The 21836-nt window shown below is 51.2% G+C and overlaps 1 protein-coding gene across 3 annotated transcripts in view; it reads right to left on the reverse strand.

The window, feature by feature from the left end:
• ETNK1 (ethanolamine kinase 1) overlaps positions 1-21836 on the reverse strand; it is an 83446-nt gene that overhangs the window by 11793 nt on the left and 49817 nt on the right. For all 3 annotated transcript variants that reach the window (XR_005454892.1, XR_005454890.1, XM_038760219.1), the window contains exons 4-5: positions 16117-16259; positions 2095-2178 (exon numbers count right to left, since the gene is read on the reverse strand). Coding sequence is in view for 1 of the 3 variants with exons in the window: in XM_038760219.1 (XP_038616147.1) it covers positions 2095-2178; positions 16117-16259 (227 nt within the window). In the remaining 2 variants the exon portion in view is untranslated. The remainder of the gene's footprint in view (positions 1-2094; positions 2179-16116; positions 16260-21836) is intronic.

The following is a 21836-nucleotide window of genomic DNA, read 5'->3' on the forward strand; positions in this document are numbered from 1 at the left end:
CCACGTCCCGTGAGAGAAATGACGGGTGACGGTGGGTTCTGGCTTCCCCCCCGGGGCCGCTTGGCGAAAAACCATCCCCATCGTGCTCTCGTCCCGTCCTCAGGAAATAAAATCGGCAGGGAAAATGCAAGGCAACAGGCTTTTTCCATCCTGCCTTGTTTCTTCCTCTCGGGGTAAAAAGACGACTCTCTCCCTGGTCCCCGCCGAGGCCACGAGGTCGGATCTCCGCACGGGGTGGCGGGAGGAGGCAGGGGCGGCAAAGTTGTCAAAACAGGTGATCGTCGGTCAAATCCCCAACTGCGTCTAGTTTTCCAGAGCCCCGGGAAAGTTGAAACGCCCCAGCCCAAGGGCCCGGGGGACAAAGTCCCCCTTCTAGACTGTGAGCCCGCTGTTGGGTAGGGACTATCTCTATATGTTGCCAACTTGTACTTCCCAAGCTCTTAGTTCAGTGCTCTGCACACAGTAAGTGCTCAATAAATACAATTGAATGAATGAATGAATGAAAGAATGACTCGTGCTCATCTCCCACGTCCTGTGAGAGAAACGACAGGTGACGGTGGGTTCCGGCTTCTCCCCTGGGCTGCTTGGCGAAAGACCATCCCCATCGTGCTCTCGTCCCGTCCTCGGGAAATAAAATTGGCGGGGAAAAGGCGAGGCGCTGGGCTCTTTCCATCCTGCCTTGTTTCTTCCTCTCGGGGTAAAAAGACGACCCTCTCCCCGGTCCCCGCCAGAGGCCACGAGGTCGGATCTCCGCACGGGGTGGCGGGAGGAGGCAGGGGCGGCAAAGTTGTCAAAACAGGTGATCGTCGGTCAAATCCCCAACTGCGTCTAGTTTTCCAGAGCCCCGGGAAAGTTGAAACGCCCCAGCCCAAGGGCCCGGGGGACAAAGTCCCCCTTCTAGACTGTGAGCCCGCTGTTGGGTAGGGACTATCTCTATATGTTGCCAACTTAGACTTCCCAAGCTCTTAGTTCAGTGCTCTGCACACAGTAAGTGCTCAATAAATACGATTGAGTGAATGAATAAATGAATGAATGAAAGAATGACTCGTGCTCATCTCCCACGTCCCGTGAGAGAAACGACGGGCAACGGTGGGTTCTGGCTTCTCCCCGGGGCCACTTGGCGAAAAACCATCTCCATCGTGCTCTCGTCCGGTCCTCGGGAAATAAAATCGGCGGGGAAAATGCAAGGCAACAGGCTTTTTCCATCCTGCCTTGTTTCTTCCTCTCAGGGTAAAAAGACGACTCTCTCCCTGGTCCCCGCCGAGGCCACGAGGTCGGATCTCCGCACGGGGTGGCGGGAGGAGGCAGGGGCGGCAAAGTTGTCAAAACAGGTGATCGTCGGTCAAATCCCCAACTGCGTCTAGTTTTCCAGAGCCCCGGGAAAGTTGAAACGCCCCAGCCCAAGGGCCCCGGGGGAAAAAGTCCCCCTTTCTAGACTGTGAGCCCGCTGTTGGGTAGGGACCGTCTCAATATGTTGCCAACTTGGACTTCCCAAGCTCTTAGTTCAGTGCTCTGCACACAGTAAGCGCTCAAAAAATATGACTGAATGAATGAATGAATGAATGGAAGAATGACTAGTGCTCATCTCCCACGTTCCGTGAGAGAAACGACTGGCGACGGTGGGTTCCGGCTTCTCCCCAGGGCTGCCTGGCGAAAAACCATCCCCATCGTGCTCTCGTCCCGTCCTCGGGAAATAAAATCGGCGGGGAAAATGCGAGGCCACAGGCTTTTTCCATCCTGCCTCGTTTCTTCCTCTCGGGGTAAAAAGACGACTCTCTCCCAGGTCATCCGCCACCGACAACGCGCTTGTCCTTATTTTGTTTGTTCGTTTTAACAAGGTTCTTCCCGAATCTTTCTTTTTATGTAATAATGATTACGGTATTTGTTAAGCGCTTACTCTGCATCAGGCACTGTCCTAAGCGCTGAGGAGGATACAAACAAGTTGGACTGGACACAGTCCCTGTCCCACGTGGGGCTCACAGTCTTCATCCCCGTTTTCCAGACGAGGGAACTGAGGCCCGGAGGCGTGAAGCCGACTGCCTGAGGTCCCGCAGGAAACGGGTGGCGGTGCCGGGATTAGAACCCAGGTCTTACCTGCAAACTCGTTGAAATGGTTCCCGATGTCGTAGGCCACGTAGTTGTAGCCCGAGTATTCATAGTCGATGAACTGGACGTCACCTGGGGGAAACACAGAAAAGGACGTCTGAGCCTTTTGGGTAGGGACCGTCTCTACGTGCTGCCGATCTGTACTTCCCAAGCGCTTAGTACAGTGTTCTGCGTACGGTAAGCGCTCAATAAATACAACTGAATGAAGCAGTGTGGCTCAGTGGAAAAAGCACTGGCTTTGGAGTTAGTGGTCATGGGTTCTAATCCCGGCTCCGCCAGTTGTCAGCTGTGTGACTTCGGGCAGGTCACTTAACTTCTCTGTGCCTGAGTTACCTCATCTGTAAAATGGGGATTGACTGTAAGCCCAAGTGACTTGGGCAAGTCACTTAACTTCTCTGGGCCTCAGTTCCCTCATCTGTAATATGGGGATTAACTGTAAGCCCAAGTGACTTGGGCAAGTCACTTAACTTCTCTGGGCCTCAGTTCCCTCATCTGTAATATGGGGATTAAGACTGAGCCCCATGTGGGACAACCTGATCACCTTGTAGCCTCCCCAGCGCTTAGAACAGTGCTTGCACATAGTAAGCGCTTAATAAATGCCATCGTTATTAATGGAGAAGGGCCAGACAGTACACTACCTGAGCCTAAATCTGCTGTGGGCAGGGACTGTCTCTGTTGCTGAATTGTCCTTCCCAAGCGCTTAGTACAGTGCTCTGCACACAGTAAGCGCTCAATGAATACGAATGAATGAATGAATAATAATACTAATGATGTTTAAGCACTTACTGTGTGCAGGCACTGTACTAAGCATCCGGGTGGATACAAGCTAATAGGGTTGGACAGGGTCCCTGTGAGCCCGCTCCCGGGTAGGGACCGCCTCTATATGTTGCCAACTTGTACTTCCCAAGCGCTTAGTACAGTGCTCTGCACACAGTAAGCGCTCAATAAATACGATTGAATGAATGAATGAATGCCCCACAGTACGGCAGACCATCTCCATCCCCATCTGACAGGTGAGGGAACCGAGGCCCGGAGAAGTGAAGCGACTTGCCCGAGGTCACTCAGCAGACAAGCGGTGGGGCGGAGATTCGAACCCATGGCCACCTGACTCCTAAGCCTGTGCTCTAACCCCTAGGCCACGCCGCCTCTCATCTTCTCCGGCACGTTCTGGTCTCGGTGATGGATTTGTCGCCCGCAATTCGGAGATGCAGCCAAGGAAAGGCAGCGGACCGGGGGTCCCAAATCGAGTTGGCAGTGACTCTGGTGGGCAGCTTGCTTTATTTCCCGGCCCCCCCCGCCATTCCCAGAGAAGCAGCGTGGCTCAGTGGAAAGAGCCCGGGCTCTGGAGTCAGAGGTCATGGGTTCAAATCCCAGCTCCGCCAATTGTCAGCTGGGTGACTCTGGGCAAGTCAGTTCATTCATTCATTCATTCAATTGCATTTATTGAGCGCTTACTGTGCGCAGAGCACTGGACTAAGCACTTGGGAAGTCCAAGTTGGCAACACCTAGAGACGGTCCCTACCCGACAGCGGGCTCGCAGTCTAGAAGGGGGAGACAGACAACAAAGTAAAATATATTAACAAAATAAAATAAGTAGAATAAATATGTACAAGCAAAACAGAGTAATAAATACATACAAACATATATACATATATACAGGTGCTGTGGGGAGGGGAAGGAGGTAAGGCGGGGGGGGGGATGGAGAGGGGGAGTGGGAGAGGGGGAAGTCACTTCACTTCTCTGTGCCTCAGTTCCCTCATCTGTAAAATGGGGATTAAGACTGAGCCCCCCGTGGGAGAACCTGATCACCTTGTATCCCCCCCGGCGCTTAGGACAGTGCTTTGCACATAGTAAGCGCTTAACAAATACCATCATTGCAGAGAAGCAGCGTGGCTCAGTGGAAAGAGCCCGGGCTTGGGAGCCGGAGGTCATGGGTTCTAATCCCGGCTCCGCCACTTGTCAGTTCTGTGACCTCAAGTCACTTCTCTGGCCCTCAGTGACCTCATCTGTCAAATGGGGACGAAGGCTGTGAACACCCTGTGGGAAAACCTGATCACCCTGTAACCTCCCCAACGCTTAGAACAGTGCTTCGCACATAGTAAGCCCTTAACAAATGCCATCACTATTATTAGTATTATTCCAATGCCCTGGACCACTGGATACCTAACCGGGAGTCAAGGAAAATCTGCCCACAATAGGACTCCAGGAGGCCTTCCCAGACTGAGCCCCCTCCTTCAATCAATCAATCAATCGTATTTATTGAGCGCTTACTATGTGCAGAGCACTGTACTAAGCGCTTGGGAAGTACAAATTGGCATCACATAGAGACAGTCCCTACCCAACAGTGGGCTCACAGTCTAAAAGGGGGAGACAGAGAACAGAACCAAACATACCAACAAAATAAAATAAGTAGGATAGAAATGTACAAGTAAAATAAATAAATAAATAAATAAATAGAGTAATAAATGTACAACATACATATAAGGATATATATATATATCCTTCCTCTCCCCCTCCTCTCCCTCCCCATCCCCCCAGCCTTACCTCCTTCCCCTCCCCACAGCACCTGTATATACGTATATATGTTTGTTCGTATTTATTACTCTATTTTATTTGTACATATTTATTCTATTTATTTTGTTAATATGTTTTGTTTTCTGTCTCCCCCTTCTAGACCGTGAGCCCGCTGTTGGGTAGGAACCATCTCTAGACGTTGCCGACTTGTACTTCCCAAGCGCTTAGTCCAGTGCTCTGCACACAGTAAGCGCTCAATAAATACGATTGCATTGAATGAATGAATGAATGAATCACTCCACTTCCGCCACATGGGGGCGACAGTTCCCTACCGATGTATCCAGATTCATTCATTCATTCATTCATTCATTCAACGGCGCTCACTGTGTGCACAGCACTGGACTAAGCGCTTGGAAAGGACAATTCGGCCACAGACAGAGACGGTCCCTACCCTACAACGGGCTCACAGTGGAGAAGCAGCGTGGCTCAGTGGAAAGAGCCCGGGCTTTGGTGTCAGAGGTCTTGGGTTCAAATTCCGGCTCCACCAACTGTCAGCTGAGTGACTCTGGGCAAGTCACTGCACTTCTCTGGGCCTCAGTTCCCTCATCTGGAAAATGGGGATTAAGACTGAGCCCCATGTGGGACAACCTGATCACCTTGTAACCTCCCCAGCGCTTAGAACAGCACATAGTAAGCACTTAAATAATAATAATAATATAATTATTATCATATCATCATACCATCATCATCATTGTTATTATTATTATTAGAAGGGGGAGACAGACGACAAAAGAGAAGCAGCATGGCTGCTTGGCAAGAGCCTGGCTTGGGAGTCAGAGGTCACGGGTTCTAATCCCAGCACCGCCACTTGTCAGCTGTGGGACCTTGGGCAAGTCACTTCACTTCTCTGTGCCTCAGTTGACCTCATCTGTCAAATGGGGATGAAGACTGTGAGCCCCACGGGGGACAACCTGATGACCTTGTATCTATCCAGCGCTTAGAACAGGGCTTGGCACATCGTAAGCACTTAACAAATTAATATTATTATTATTAAATAGACAGGGGTCAATAGCATCAAAATAGATCAACAGAATAGTCCCATCCCCGTCCCAAACAGGTCCATTAGGACCTCGACGAGCAGCAGCGTGGCTCAGTGGAAAGAGCGCGGGCTTTGGAGTCCGAGGTCATGGGTTCAAATCCCGGCTCCGCCACTCAGCTGTGTGACTTTGGGCAAGTCACTTCACTTCTCTGGGCCTCAGTTACCTCACCTGTAAAATGGGGATTGAGACTGTGAGCCCTACCTGGGACAACCCGCTCACCTTGTAACCCCCCCAGCGCTTAGAACAGTGCTTTGCACATAGTAAGCGCTTAATAAATGCCATCATTCTCTGGGCCTCAGTTCCCTCATCTGTAAAATGGGGATGAAGACTGTGAGCCCCCCGTGGGACAACCTGATCACCTTGTAACCCCCCCAGCGCTTAGAACAGTGCTTTGCACAGACTAAGCGCTTAATAAATGCCATTATTTTATTATTATTTGTGTGTGGGGGGGTCTTATTCTGACCCTACCACGGCCAGGAGGGGAGGGAAAGCTTCCCTTTTGGAAATCTGAAAGCCTGCGTCAGCGGAGCACGGGAGAAAGGATTTAAAGGCTTCTGGCGCCTGCAGTTTTCCGGCGAGAATCCACCCTGGGGAGTTGAGCTTCTTGGCTGATGTTGGGGGGGATCGCAGGGGGAGCCGGGGGGGGACAGGGAAGAGGAGGAGGGGGGCAGGTAAACGCCGGCCTCGATAATCATCATAATGATGGCATTTGTTAAGCGCTTACTAGGTGCCAAGCACTGCTCTAAGCGCCGGTGTACAGACCAGGTGATGAGGTGGTCCCACGGCGGGGGGGGCTCACAGTCTTAATTCCCATTTTAAGGATGAGGCAACTGAGGCCCAGAGAAGTGGAAGTGGCTTGCCCAAGGGCACACGGCAGACAGGTGTCGCAAATCAATCAATCAATCGTATTTATTGAGCGCTTACTATGTGCAGAGCACTGTACTAAGCGCTTGGGAAGTACAAGTTGGCAACACATAGAGACAGTCCCTACCCAACAGTGGGCTCACAGTCTAAAAGGGGGAGACAGAGAACAGAACCAAACATACCAACAAAATAAAATAAATAGGATAGAAATGTACAAGTAAAATAAATAAATAAATAAATAGAGTAATAAATATGTACAACCATATATCCATATATACAGGTGCTGTGGGGAAGGGAAGGAGGTAAGATGGGGGGGGATGGAGAGGGGGACGAGGGGGAGAGGAGGGAAGGGGCTCAGTCTGGGAAGGCCTCCTGGAGGAGGTGAGCTCTCAGCAGGGCCTTGAAGGGAGGAAGAGAGCTAGCTTGGCAGATGGGCAGAGGGAGCAGGGCATTCCAGGCCCGGGGGGTGACATGGGCCGGGGGTCGATGGCGGGACAGGCGAGAGCGAGGTACGGGGAGGAGATTAGCGGTGAAGGAGCGGAGGTTGTGGGCTGGGCAGTAGAAGGAGAGAAGGGAGGTGAGGGAGGAGGGGGCCAGGGGATGATGGACAGCCTGGAAGCCCAGGGTGAGGAGTTTCTGCCTGATGCGCAGATTAATCGGTAGCCACTGGAGGTTTTTGAGGAGGGGAGTGATATGCCCAGAGCGTTTCTGGACAAAGATAATCCGGGCAGCAGCATGAAGTATGGATTGAAGTGGAGAGAGACACGAGGATGGGAGATCAGAGAGAAGGCTGGTGCAGCAAAGCGGCGGGGCCGTCCGCTGGGAGAGGAGACGCTCGCCCCTCCGGGCCCAAAGCCCCCCCTTCTCCAACCGGGGACCAGCCGGCTACAACCCGAAAAGGCGGGGGCTTCCCGGGGCGGGCGGGGAGGGAGAAGCAGCGTGGCTCAGTGGAAAGGGCCCGGGCTTGGGCGTCAGAGGTCGTGGGTTCAAATCCCAGCTCCACCAATTGTCAGCGGTGTGACTTTGGCCAAGTCACTTCACTTCTCCGAGCCTCAATGACCTCATCTGTAAAATGCGGGTTAAGACTGTGAGCCTCATGGGACAACCTGATCACCTTGCATCATCATCATCATCATCAATAGTATTTATTGAGCGCTTACTATGTGCAGAGCGCTTGTACTATGTACTAAGCGCTTGGGAAGTACAAATTGGCAACATATAGAGACAGTCCCTACCCAACAGTGGGCTCACAGTCTAAAAGGGGGAGACAGAGAACTAAACCAAACATACTAACAAAATAAAATAAATAGAATAGATATGTACAAGTGAAATAAATACAGTAATAAATATGTACAATGTGTACAATATGAGGGGTGAGCATCTCCTCCCCAGTGCTTAGAACAGTGCTTTTTGCTCATAGTAAGCACTTAAGAAATGCCATCATCATTATTATTATTAAAGTCTGTGAACCGCCGCTATTCTGAGGGGATTTTCTTTCTTTGTTTGGTAGGGGGGCGGCTCCTGAAAAGATCGTGTAATGTGAAAATCCAATAGTGCAAAGAGGTGGGGGACCATCACCCCACGTGTTCAAACTCCGGCTCAGGGTTTCCCCTCCCGAAATTTGAAAACTTTCCCCGTGGAGATAAAATAATAATAATAATAATAATAGCACTTGCTAAGCGCTTACTGTGTGCAAAGCACCATCCTAAGTGCTGGGGACTATAAGTTGATCAGGTTGTCCCACATGGGGCTCACAGTCTTCATCCCCATTTGACAGATGAGGTCACTGAGGCCCAGAGAAGTGAAGTGACTCGCCCAAGGTCACACAGCAGGCAAGTGGCAGAGCCGGGATTAGAACCCACGACCCCCGACTCCCAAGCCCGGGCTCTTGATGATGATGGCATTTATTAAGCGCTTACTAGGTTCAAGCGCTTAGTACAGTGCTCTGAACACAGTAAGCGCTCAATAAATACGATTGATTGACTGATTAATCCAAGGCAGACTCGCTGGAAACAGCGCTCGGCTCACGGAGAATCCGGCATCTACTTCAAAACCGGTGGGGGAACTGAAAAATTCGCTCGTGGGGTGTGGGAGCAGCAGCACGGCCCAGCGGGTAGAGCCCACGCCTCGGCGTCAGAGGGTCCTGGGTTCTAATCCCGGCTCTGCCACTTGTCTGCTGTATCACTTCGCTTCTCTGGGCCTCAGTTCCCTCATCTGCAAAATGGGGATTGAGACCGTTGAGCCCCACGGGGGACAGGGACTGGGGCCAACCCCATCATCATCAATTGTATTTATTGAGTGCTTACTGTGTGCAGAGCACTGTACTAAGCGCTTGGGAAGGACAAGTTGGCAACATATAGAGACAGTCCCTACCCAACAGTGGGTTCACAGTCTAAAAGGGGGAGACAGAGAACAAAACCAAACATACTAACAAAATAAAATAAATAGAATAGATATGTACAAGTAAAATAGAGTAATAAATATGTACAAACATATATACATATATACAGGTGCTGTGGGGAAGGGAAGGAGGTAAGATGGGGGGATAGAGAGGGGGAAGAGGGGGAGAGGAAGGAAAGGGGGAGAGGAAGGAAGGGGGAGAGGAAGGAAAGGGGGAGAGGAAGGAAAGGGGGAGAGGAAGGAAAGGGGGAGAGGAAGGAAAGGGGGAGAGGAAGGAAAGGGGGAGAGGAAGGAAAGGGGGAGAGGAAGGAAAGGGGGAGAGGAAGGAAAGGGGGAGAGGAAGGGAAACGCCATCTGTTGCATCCCCCCCACCAGCGCTTAGTACCGGTGCCTGGCACATAGTAAGCGCTTAACGAATGCCGTAATTATTATTATTAAATGAATGACAGCACCGAAAGATCGCTTAAAGGAAAGATCCCCGGGGGATGGAGGAGAACTTGGAGGTTGGTGACTTTTTCCCCGATGGCGGAGAGCTGTCCCTTGCGCGTTGAAATGCCAAGCGGCGTTTGGGATGCCAGCCATAAATTGCAAGCAAAAGGTAACGCGGTTAATGAGCGACCCAGAGGGGGCTGTTACCGGAGCTCTGTCGAAGTGAACAAGTGGGGCGAGGAGCCTCCATTAGTGCGTTTAAAAAGCACGGAGTTGGGCTGCCAGTTGGCACGAGCCGCGGCACGGATACCTAATCTGCGGCACACGTGACGAAAATCGGGCAAACTCACGTTTCACAAGACGCAAACGCTTCAGAAGGTAAAAAAAAATTAAAATAAAGGAGAAAAGTGTCTGCATTTTACCGATTTTTTTCCTGTCTTTTTCACACCATCATGGATTGGAAGCGGAACTCAACTTTCAATGTCCCCTTTAGCAGCACAGGCCAAGAGATGCCACCTTCCCTTGATTCCGGGAGAGAAATTTGGGGGATGGCATCGCTCTTGTCATTCAGTTGACTGAATTGGTGGTGCGCTTTGGGGAACCCCCCCTCCCCGAGAATCTCCCTTATATAATAATGATGGTATTTGTTAAGCGCTTACTATGTGGGGGGATACAAGGTGGTCAGGCTGTCCCACGAGGGGCTCACAGTCTTAATCCCCATTTTACAGATGAGGTAACTGAGGCCCAGAGAAGTTAAGTGGCTTGCCCAAGGTCACCCAGCTGACACGTGGCAGAGCCGGGATTCGAACCCATGACCTCTGACTCCCAAGCCCGGGCTCTTTCCACTGAGCCATGCTGCTTCTCCCATCTCTGCTATATTGTACTCTCCCAAGCGCTTAGCATGGTGCTCCGAACACAGTAAAGGGCTCAATAAATACCACTGCCAGAGAGATACACATATATCTCCGTGGAGATGGGAGGAATTCCTTTCGATCGAATTCCTTTCAATTAAATCCTCTCCCTTCAGGTATTTGATTTTCACCCCACTCTCACGCCCAAAGGCCTTTATGTACGTATCCATAAATCACATATTATAAATTATTTCTATTTCTGTCTCCCCCTCCAGACCGTAAGCATGTTGCGTGCAGAGAGAATGGATCTACAGTGCTCTGCACATAGTAAGCGCTCAATAAATACGATTGATGATCTACTACCCGAACTCTGCGCACAGTAAGTGCTCAATACCACTGATGATGAGGCTAACAATGCTAATAATAATAACGGCATTTGTTAAGCGCTTACTGCGGGCCAGACACTGGACTGAGCGCCGTGGTGGATCATCATCATCAATCGTATTTACTGAGCGCTTACTATGTGCAGAGCACTGTACTAAGCACTTGGGAAGCACAAATTGGCAACACATAGAGACAGTCCCTACCCAACAGTGGGGATCCGAGTAAATCGGGGTGGACACAGTCCCTGTCCCACGTGGGGCTCCCGGTCTCCATCCCCGTTTTCCAGATGAGGTCACTGAGGCCCAGAGAAGTCAAGTTGCTTGCCCGAAGTCACGTAGCCGACAAGTGAAGCAGAAGCAGCGTGGCTCAGTGGAAAGAGCCCGGGCTTTGGAGTCAGAGGTCATGGGTTCAAATCCCAGCTCTGCCAATTGTCAGCTGGGTGACTTTGGGCAAGTCACTTAACTTCTCTGGGCCTCAGTTCCCTCATCTGTAAAATGGGGACTAAGACTGTGAGCCCACGTGGGACAACCTGACCACCTTGTAACCTCCCCAGCGCTTAGAACGCTGCTTTGCACATAGTAAGCGCTTAATAAATGCCATCATTAAGTCACTTAACTTCCCTGGGCCTCGGTTACCTCATCTGTAAAACGGAGATTAAGACTGTGAGCCCCCCGTGGGACAACCTGATCACCTTGTAACCTCCCCAATGCTTAGAACAGTGCTTTGCACATAGTAAGCGCTTAATAAATGCTATTAAAAAAAATAAGTGGCGGAGCCGGAATTAGAACCCACGACCTTCTGGCGCCGGGCCCGGGATCTGGCCACTGCTCATTCATTCATTCATTCAATCGTATTTATTGAGCGCTTACTGTGTGCAGAGCACTGTACTAAGCACTATGCCACGCTGCTTCTCAAATCCAAGGACGATGACAACGATACACGGGATGGGCTAAAATCGTTCTTTTCACCCCGCCAGGGGTTTCCTAACAACCGTCGGACAAAAGTGAGAGTTGCCCTCTGTCCATCTGTGACCGTGAGCCCGCTGTTGGGTACGGACCGTCTCTATATGTTGCCAACTTGTACTTCCCAAGCGCTTAGTACAGTGCTCTGCACACAGTAAGCGCTCAATAAATACGATTGATTGATTGATTGATCTGGCCAAGCGACAGGCTCGATGGTGTCTTCCGCCACCGAGGGGATGGCCCCGGGGGCGGGATGCAGGGGGGCAGTTTGGGAGGCGGGACGTGAGGCGGGTTCAGGGCTGGAACAACTGGCGGCGGGCACCTCGCCGGGCACTGCCAACCGTTTCCCGTCCTTGATTCATTCATTCAATCGTATTTATTGAGCGCTTACTGTGTGCAGAGCACTGGACTAAGCGCTTGGGAAGTACAGGTTGGCAACATCTAGAGACGGTCCCTACCCAACAGCGGGCTCACAGTCTAGAAGGGGGAGACAGACAACCAGACAAAACATTAACAAAATAAAATAGGATAAATATGTATAAATAAAATAAAGAGTGATAAATACGTACAGACATATACACAGGTGCTGTGGGGAGGGGAAGGAGGTAAGGGGGGAGCTCAGTGTGGGAGGAGAGGACTCAGTCTTGGAGGGACGCGGGGGACGGAGCCGGGAGGAAGGAGCAAGACGTGCTCGGCAGGTGCGGTGACACCTGCACATAGTAAAGCGCTCAATAAATACGACTGACTGATTGATTGATTGATCTTGAGGCCGAAGCCTGAACCTTCCTTTCAGAAGAAGAATAATGATGATGGTATTTGTGAAGTGGTATTTCTAAATATTGGAGTAGAAAGAAGATAATAATAATGATGGCATTTATTAAGCCCTATGTGACTGGCCCAGGGTCACGCAGCTGACAGTTGGTGGAGCCGGGATTTGAACCCATGACCTCTGACTCCAAAGCCCGGGCTCTTTTTCCACTGAGCCACCCTGCTTCTCTTCACCTGAATTTGCTTCTCTTAATCTGAATCTCAAGGGCTCCATCTTTCTAAAGCAGACACTGTCCCGTGTCATTTACCCTCGGCGCCAAACACGCGTCTCGCTGACCGGGCTCTCGAAATTCCCGTTTTCTTCGGGCGTGCCTGAAAGATCCAGCCAAATCTCTCAGCCACCGAACCTCAAACCACCGGATTCGCCGGGGCAACACGATCAGACCGTATTGCTTTGGGATTCCACTGCGCCCAGACTGACCTTGGTGTCCGGGCGAGTGAATTTTACGGCTTGGGAGAGATGGCGAGGCGCGAAAAGTAAGTAGCAGCAATATTAAACCCCAAAGCGGCCCCTTCCCGACCTCAAAACGGAGCCTCGTGTTTAGACTGCGAGCCCACTGTTGGGTAGGGACTGTCTCCATATGTTGCCAACTTGTACTTCCCAAGCGCTTAGTCCAGTGCTCTGCACACAGTAAGCGCTCAATAAATACGATTGATGATGATGATGATGATGAAACGCTAACAGCGTTGTACCCCGCGACATCTCTCCGGGAGACGCATGGGGATTCACTGATAATAATAATAATGATGATGGTATCTGTTAAGCGCTTACTATGTGCAAAGCACTGTTCTACACGCTGGGGAGGTTACAAGGTGATCAGGTTGCCCCATGGGGGGCTCACGGTTTTCATCCCCATTTTCCAGATGAGGGAACTGAGGCCCAGAGAAGTTCATCTAGCCCCTTCTTTCCTCTCCTCCTCGTCCCCCTCTCCATCCCCCCGTCTTACCTCCTTCCCTTCCCCACAGCACCTGTATATATGTATATATGGTTGTACATATTTATTACTCTATTTATTTATTTATTTATTTTACTTGTACATTTCTATCCTACTTATTTTACTTTGTTGGTATGTTTGGTTCTGTTCTCTGTCTCCCCCTTTTAGACTGTGAGCCCACTGTTGGGTAGGGACTGTCTCTATGTGATGCCAATTTGTACTTCCCAAGCGCTTAGTACAGTGCTCTGCACATAGTAAGCGCTCAATAAATACGATTGATTGATTGATTCATCGGAGAAGCAGCGTGGCTCAGAGGAAAGAGCCTGGGCTTGGGAGTCAGAGGTCACGGGTTCAAATCCCGGCTCCACCAACGGTCAGCTGTGTGACTTTGGATGACTTTGGGCAAGTCACTTAACTTCTCTGGGCCTCAGTTACCTCATCTGTAAAATGGGGATTAAAACTGTGAGCCCCCCGTGGGACAACCCGATTACCTTGTAACCTCCCCAGCGCTTAGAACAGTGCTTTGCACATAGTAAGCGCTTAGCAAATACCATCATTATTATTATTATTATTAAGTGACTGGCCCAGGGTCACACAGCTGACAGTTGGCGGAGCCGGGATTTGAACCCGTGAACTCTGACTCCAAAGCCCGGGCTCTTTCCACTGAGCCACGCTGCTTCTCAAACCCCGAGCAGAATGGGGCCAAGCTGACCGATCCCCGGGGCGCGTCCTCCATCTCAGTGCTCCGCACACAGTAGGCGCTCAATAAATACGACTGAATGAATGAACCTCCAGAGAGCTGGTGAGTCTGATGAATAAAAGACGGAGAACGGGAAACCAGGGGGCTTGGCAGCCATCAATACTGGAGCGACGCCGAGATTCTAGACTGGAAGCTCACGGTGGGCAGGGATCGCGTCTACCAATTCAGTTCCCAAGCACTTAGTCCAGTGGTTGGCACACTAATATTCATTCAGGCATTCAGTCGTATTTACTGAGCGCTTACTGTGTGCAGAGCACTACTAAGCGCTTGGAAAGTCCAACACGGCAATAGAGAGAGACAATCCCTGCCCGCAACGGGCTCACGGTCTAGGGCGGGGGATATAGATACCACCGATGGATGCCGTGCCAGGGTTGGAATAAAATGAAAGCACTACAAAGCACCCGGCAGAGCCCGAGAGCCGGGCCGTTTTCCAAGTGGGCGTGATGACACTGGCATTGGCGGGGTGGTGGTGGGGAGAGGGGGAGAGAGGACCATCAGCTCCAGATATCCGGCACATCCCGTGGCTTAGAGGCTGATGGGGGCGGGTGGGAGGGCGACCGAATTCCAAAATGGGTCACCTCGCCCATCGGGATAATGTCTGAGAGGCGGGGGAGAGAGGAAAAAGAGGAGAGACAGAAGGAAGGGGGAGACAGGGAGGGACAGAGACAGAGAGAACATAGACATCCAACCCACTGCACTGCAGGCTGGTGAATTAGAGTGGCGCCCACAGACTTATGAATCAGAGTGGTGCCCGTAGGCTGGTGAATTAGAGAGGCGCCCACAGACTTGTGAATCAGAGTGGTGCCCGCAGACCGGTGAATTAGAGTGGTGGCCCCAGGCCGGTGAATTAGAGTGGTGCCCACAGACCGGTGATTTAGAGTGGTGCCCACAGACTTGTGAATCAGGGTGGTGCCCCTAGGCTGGTGAATCAGAGTGGTGCCCGCAGACTGGTGAATTAGAGTGGTGCCCCCAGGCTGGTGAATTAGAGTGGTGCCCGCAGACCGGTGAATTAGAGTGGTGCCCCCAGACTTGTGAATCAGAGTGGTGCCCATAGGCTGGTGAATTAGAGTGGCTCCCGTAGGCTGGTGATGCCCGCAGCCTGCTGCATTAGAGTGGTGCCCGTAGGCTGGTGAATTAGAGTGGCATCCACAGACTTGTGAATAAGAGTGGTGCCTGTATGCTGGTGAATTAAGAGTGGCTCCTGTAGGCTGGTGAATTAGAGTGGTGTCCCAGGCTGGTGAATTAGAGTGGTGCCCGTAGGCTGGTGAATTAGAGTGGCGCCCTCAGACTGGTGAATTAGAGTGGCGCCTGTAGGCTGGTGAATTAGAGTGCTGCCCGCAAGCTGGTGAATTAGAGTGATGCCTGCAGGCTGGTGAATTACAGTGGTGGCCACAGACTTGTGAATCAAGAGTGGTGCCCGTAGGCTGGTGAATTAGAGTGGCATCCACTGACTTGTGAATAAGAGTGGTGCTCGTATGCTGGTGAATTAGAATGGCTCCTGTAGGCTGCTGAATTAAGAGTGGTGCCCGCATGCTGGTGAATTAGAGTGGTGCCTGTAGGCTGGTGAATTACAGTGGTGCCAACAGACTTGTGAATCAAGAGTGGTGCCCGTAGGCTGGTGAATTAGTGGTGCCCCCAGGCTGGTGAATCAGAGTGGCGCCCGTAGGCTGGTGAATTAGAGTGGCGCCCGCAGGCTGGTGAATTAGAGTGATGCCCGCAGGCTGGTGAATTAGAGTGACGCCCGCAGGCTGATGAATTAGAGTGATGCCTGCAGGCTGGTGAATTAGAGTGACGCCCGCAGGCTGGTGAATTAGAGTGACGCCCGCAGGCTGGTGAATTAGAGTGGCACCCACAAACTTGTGAATCAGAGAGGTGCCCGCGGGCTGGTGACTTAGAGTGGTGCCCGGCATGGGCCCAACGTCAAGACCCCAAGCCCCAGGGGATGAAGGAGAGCCCCTAGGAGTGGGGGGCCGGGCTACTTACCCTGCTTGTCATTGTAGATGATGTTCTTACACAAGAGGTCGTTGTGGCAGAGGACGACGGGCGAGCCCAGGTTGGCCAGGTACTCCTTCATCCACGTCATCTCCTCCTGCAGGACCTGGGGGCTTGGGACGTCCTCCAAAAACCTGGGCGGGTTGAAAGGAAAGCACCAAGTTACCCCCTGCTCACCCACGCCCTTCTCAAGGGCCGAGAGAGGGAAGCGGCGGGGCCGAGTGGAAAGGGTTGGGGCCCGGCAGTCGGAAGACCCGGGTTCTCGCCCCGCCTCTGCCGTTTGTCTGCTCTGTGACCTTGGGCAAGGCGCTTCACTTCTCTGGGCCTCGGTGCCCTCGGCTGCGAAACGGGGACTCAAAGACCTGCTCTTTGTGAGCCCCAGGCGGGACGTGATGATCTCCTCCGGCGCTGGGCACAGAGTCATCGCTTAACATATTAAAGCGATTACAATTAGTATCATTATCAGGGAAATGACTTTAGTCATTCATTCAACCGTATTTATTGAGCGCTTACTGTGTGCAGAGCACTGGACTAAGCGCTTGGGAAGTACAAGCCGGCAACGGATAGAGGCGGTCCCTACCCGACAACGGGCTCACGATCTAGAAGGGGGAGACAGACAACAATACGCAGCGTGGCTCAGTGGAAAGAGTCCAGGTTTTGGAGTCAGAAGTCATGGGTTCAGATCCCGGCTCTGCCAACTGTCAGCTGTGTGACCTTGGGCAAGTCACTTAACTTCTCCGCGCCTCAGTTCCCTCATCTGTAAAATGGGGATTAAGACTTTGAGCCCCACGTGGGACAACCTGATCACCGTGTATCCCCCCAGTGCTTAGAACAGTGCTTTGCACATAGTAAGTGCTTAACAAATGCCATCGTTATTATTATTACTATTATTATTATTATATACAAGTGCTGTGGGGAGGGGAAGGACTTTATGAGGGTCGTCGCACCTGTCTACTAAGGGAACCGTTCGAATTGAGAAGCAATACGGCCTGGTAGATAACGCCCGGGCCTGGGTTTTAATCCTGGCCCTGCCACTTGTCTGCTGAGTGACCCTGGGCAAGTCACTTCACTGTGCCTCAGTTCCCTCATCTGTAAAATAGGGTAGGAAAAAAAAAAACTGAGAGCCCCCCGTGGGACAACTTGATCACCTTGTATCCTCCCCAGCACTTAGAACAGTGCCTTGCACATAGTAAGCGCTTAACAAATGCCATTATTATTATTATTATTATTATTGTTATTATTATTAAGACTGTGAGCCCCAGTGTCCAACCCAATCAGGGCGTGTCTACCCCAGAGGCTGGCACAAACTATGCACTTAAATGCCATTTAAAAAACAAAGAAACAAAAATAAACCCTCCGATACGTGGGCTGAACCAATCAAGGGTGTTGTTTCAATATAATTGATTCCACTCCTACTCAGCTTGGGACATAGCCATCAGCACCAACCAAGTATTTAGGGATGACAATAATAGTAATGGCATTTATTAAGCGCTTACTATGTGCAAAATACTGTTCAAAGCGCAGGGGAGGTTACAAGGTGATCAGGTTGTCCCACGGGGGGGGGGCTCACAGTCTTCATCTCCATTTTATTCATTCATTCAATCGTATTTATTGAGCGCTTACTGTGTGCAGAGCACTGGACTAAGCGCTTGGGAAGTACAAGTTGGCAACCTCATTTTCCAGATGAGGGAACTGAGGCCCAGAGAACTGAAGTGCTTGACCAAAGTCATACAGCTGACAATTGGCGGAGCCGGGATTTGAACCCATGACCTCTGACTCCGAAGCCCGGGCTCTTTCCACTGGGCCACGCTGCTTCTCTGTACTCTCCCAAGCACTTAGTTCAGCGGTCTGCAAACAGGTAGCGCTCAGGAAATAGCACTGATTCGCCTTCAGGGCCTTGGGAAGCCGCCCCCTGCATAGAGGAGCAGCATGGCCTAGTGGCTAGAGCCCGGGCCCGGGCATCAGAAGGTCATGGGTTCTAATCCCGGCTCCGCCACTCGCCCGCTGTGTGGCCTTGGGCTGGTCACTTCACTTCTCTGTAAAATGGGGGTGAAGACTGTGAGCCCTGTGCAGCAGTGACTGTCTCCAGCCCCGGTTGCGTGTATCCACCCCAGCAATTAGTCCAGTGTCTGGCATTCATTTATTCATTCAATCGTACTTATTGAGCACTTACTGCATGCAGAGCACTGTACTAAGCGCTTGGAAAGTACAATTCAGCAACAGAGAGAGACAATCCCTACCCAACAACAGGCTCACAGTCTTGAAGGGGGAGACAGGCGACAAAACAAGCAGACAAAACAAGCAGACAGGCATCAATATCATCAGAACAGATAAATAGAATTATAGCTATATAATAATAATCCATCATCATCATCAATCGTATTTATTGAGCGCTTACTGTGTGCAGAGCACTGTACTAAGCACTTGGGAAGTACAAGTTGGCAACATGCAGAGACAGTCCCTACCCAACAGTGGGCTCACAGTCTAAAAGATAATAATAATAATGATGGCACTTGTTAAGCGCTTACTATGTGCGAAGCACTGTTCTAAGCGCTGGGGGGGATACAAGGTGATCAGGTTGTCCCACGAGGAGCTCAGTCTTAATATCCATTTTACAGATGAGGGAACTGAGGCCCAGAGAAGTTAAGTGACTTGCCCAAAGTCACACGGCTGACAAGTGGCAGAGCCGGGATTAGAACCCACAACCTCTGGCTCCCAAGCCCGGGCTCTTCCCACTGAGCCACACTGCTTCTCCATACACATCAGTAATAAAATAAATAGAATAATAAATATGTACAAATGTAAACAAGTGCTGTGGGGCAGGGAAGGGGGTAGGGCAGAGGGAATAAAAAATAATAATAATAATGGCATTTATTAAGCGCTTACTATGTGCAAAGCACTGTCGGGCGATGGGGAGGGGAAGAGGAGCAGGGGAAAAGGTGGGGCTCGGCCTGGGAAGAAAGTAAGCACACAGTAAGCGCTTACCAAAGACCATCATGATTATTATGGACAGCCTACATTGTCATTAACGGTTTAAAAAGGCCATTCTGGGTCACAGAACCAGAATGCCCTGGGAGGGAAAAATATCTACCGGAACCTGTTGTTGTGGGAACATTTTTCCAAAACAAAACAGAACAAAAAAAAAAAAAACCCAAATGAAAAAAATACTTCCTCCTATTACCTCTCTCTGCCCTCCCCCTTGGCATTTCCGAAGCCCTTCGGGACATGTATGGGCTCATTCCTCAGAGGGGGTTTTAGCGGGATCTGGACACTCACCAGTGGCTTTTTGGTTGTATTTTTTTGCGGTATTGGTTCAGCGCTTACTACGTGCCAGGCACTGCACTAAGCGCTGGGGTAGATCCGGGCTAATCAGGTTGGACCCAATCCCTGTCCGACGTGGGGCTCACAGTCTTAACCCCCATTTTACAGATGAGGTCACCGAGGCCCAGAGAAGCGAAGGGACTTGCCCACGGTCATCGGTCACACTTCTGCCTCTTGGCTAAGCGGACACTCAAAGTAATAATAATAAAAATAATGATGGTATTTCTATGTTGGAGGCCTTCCCAGACTGAGCCCCTTCCTTCCTCTCCCCCTCGTCCCCCTCTCCATCCCCCCCATCTTACCTCCTTCCCTTCCCCACAGCACCTGGATATATGGATATACGTTTGTACGTATTTATTACTCTATTTATTTTACTTGTACATATCTATTCTACTTATTTTATTTTGTTGGTATGTTTGGTTCTGTTCTCTGTCTCCCCCTTTTAGACTGTGAGCCCACTGTTGGGTAGGGACCGTCTCTATATGTTGCCAATTTGTACTTCCCAAGCGCTTAGTACAGCGCTCTGCACATAGTAAGCGCTCAATAAATACGATTGATTGATTGGTTGATTGATTAAAGCGCTTACTATGTGCCAAGCACTGCTCTAAACACTGGGGGAGATACAAGGTCATCAGGTTGGCCCCCGTGGGGCTCACAGTCTTCGTCCCCATTTTACAGATGAGGGAACGGAGGCCCAGAGAAGCAAAGTGGGTTTGCCCAAGATCACACAGCAGATGAGTGGCGGAGTCAGGATGACAACCCACGTCCTCAGACTCCCAAGCCCGGGCTCTATCCACTAAGCCATGGGGCTTCTCAATCAATCAATCAATCAATCAATGGCATTTATTGAGCGCTTACTGTGTGCAGAGCACACAGGTCAACCTGACCTGGGGACTAAAGGCCCACGGCGGTCAGCGGCCACGGGACATCCCGCCCCGGGCTGAAGTTGGAGGCCGGAAGGACGGAGGAGGCGGCACCGGCTTTGTAATAATAATAATGTTGGTATTTGTTAAGCGCTTACTACGTGCTAAGCACTGTTCTAAGCGCCGGGGGGGATACAAGGTAATCAGGGTTGTCCCACGTGGGGCTCACAGTCTTAATCCCCATTTTACAGGTGAGGGAACGGAGGCACAGAGAAGTGAAGTGACTGGCCCAAAGTCACACAGCTGACAGTGCTCTCCACACAGTAAGCGCTCAATAAATACAATTGATTGACAATTGGCGGAGCCGGGATGTGAACCCATGACCTCAGCCTCCACAGCCCGGGCTCTTTCCACTGAGCCACGCTGGGCGAGACTACCGCCTAAAGCCCCCACAGGGCAGCCCCTCTCCCATTCATTCATTCAATCCTACTTATTGAGCGCACACTTTGTGCAGAGCACTGGACTAAGCCATAGGGAGAGTCCAATACAGGAGACATACCCTGCCCACAATGAGCTGACAGTTATAGGTCTCAAGAGCGTCAGGCTCAACTGCTCAATGGCCAAGGGTGGGGGGTGGAGGAGGGAACTGCCAGTCCTGAGGGGTCCCAGGACGCCCGGGCATGGAGGACCAGCCTCGGCCGAGACCCCCAACCAGGAGTGGGCACCACGCGGTAAACAGTCCAGGGCCCACCATGGCCAAGTGTGCCCTCGAACTCGCCAGCGGTAAACAGTCCAATCAATCAATCGTATTTATTGAGTGCTTACTGTGTGCAGAGCACTGTACTAAGCGCTTGGGAAGTACAAGTTGGCGACATATAGAGACAGTCCCTACCCAACAGTGGGCTCACAGTCTAGAAGGGGGTTCACAGTCCAGGACCCACCACGGTCAAGTGTGCCCTCAAACTCGCCCTCCGACCTCTCGCCCCCGTCCTGCCTCTGGTCAGGAGCTCCCTTCCTCCTCTAATTCATTCATTCATTCAATCGTATTTATTGAGCACTTGCTGTGTGCAGAGCACTGGACTGAGCGCTTGGGAGGTACAAGTTGGCAACATATAGAGACGGTCCCTACCCAACAACGGGCTCCCAGTCTTCCCACAGACGATTACTCTCCCCCTCTACAAAGCCTTATTGAAGGCCCATCTCCTCCAGGAGGCCTTCCCTAAGCCCCCTTTCCTCGTGAGTCCCACGGTTGGGTAGGGACCGTCTCTATATGTTGCCACCTTGTACTTCCCAAGTGCTTAGTACAGTGCTCTGCACACAGTAAGCGCTCAATAAATACGATTGATTCATTCTCCCACTCCCTTCTGCATCGCCCTGACTCGCTCCCTTTCTTCATCCCCCTTGCAGCCCCACACCCCCCATTTATTTACTTCTATTCCTGCCCGTCTCCCCCTCTGGCCTGTGAGCTCCCTGTGGGCAGTGGGTGTCTGTTATATGGTTATACCATCCTCTCCCACGCACTCAGTA

This window comes from Tachyglossus aculeatus, chromosome 2 (genome assembly GCF_015852505.1).
Source record: "Tachyglossus aculeatus isolate mTacAcu1 chromosome 2, mTacAcu1.pri, whole genome shotgun sequence".
Lineage (NCBI taxonomy): Eukaryota > Metazoa > Chordata > Mammalia > Monotremata > Tachyglossidae > Tachyglossus > Tachyglossus aculeatus.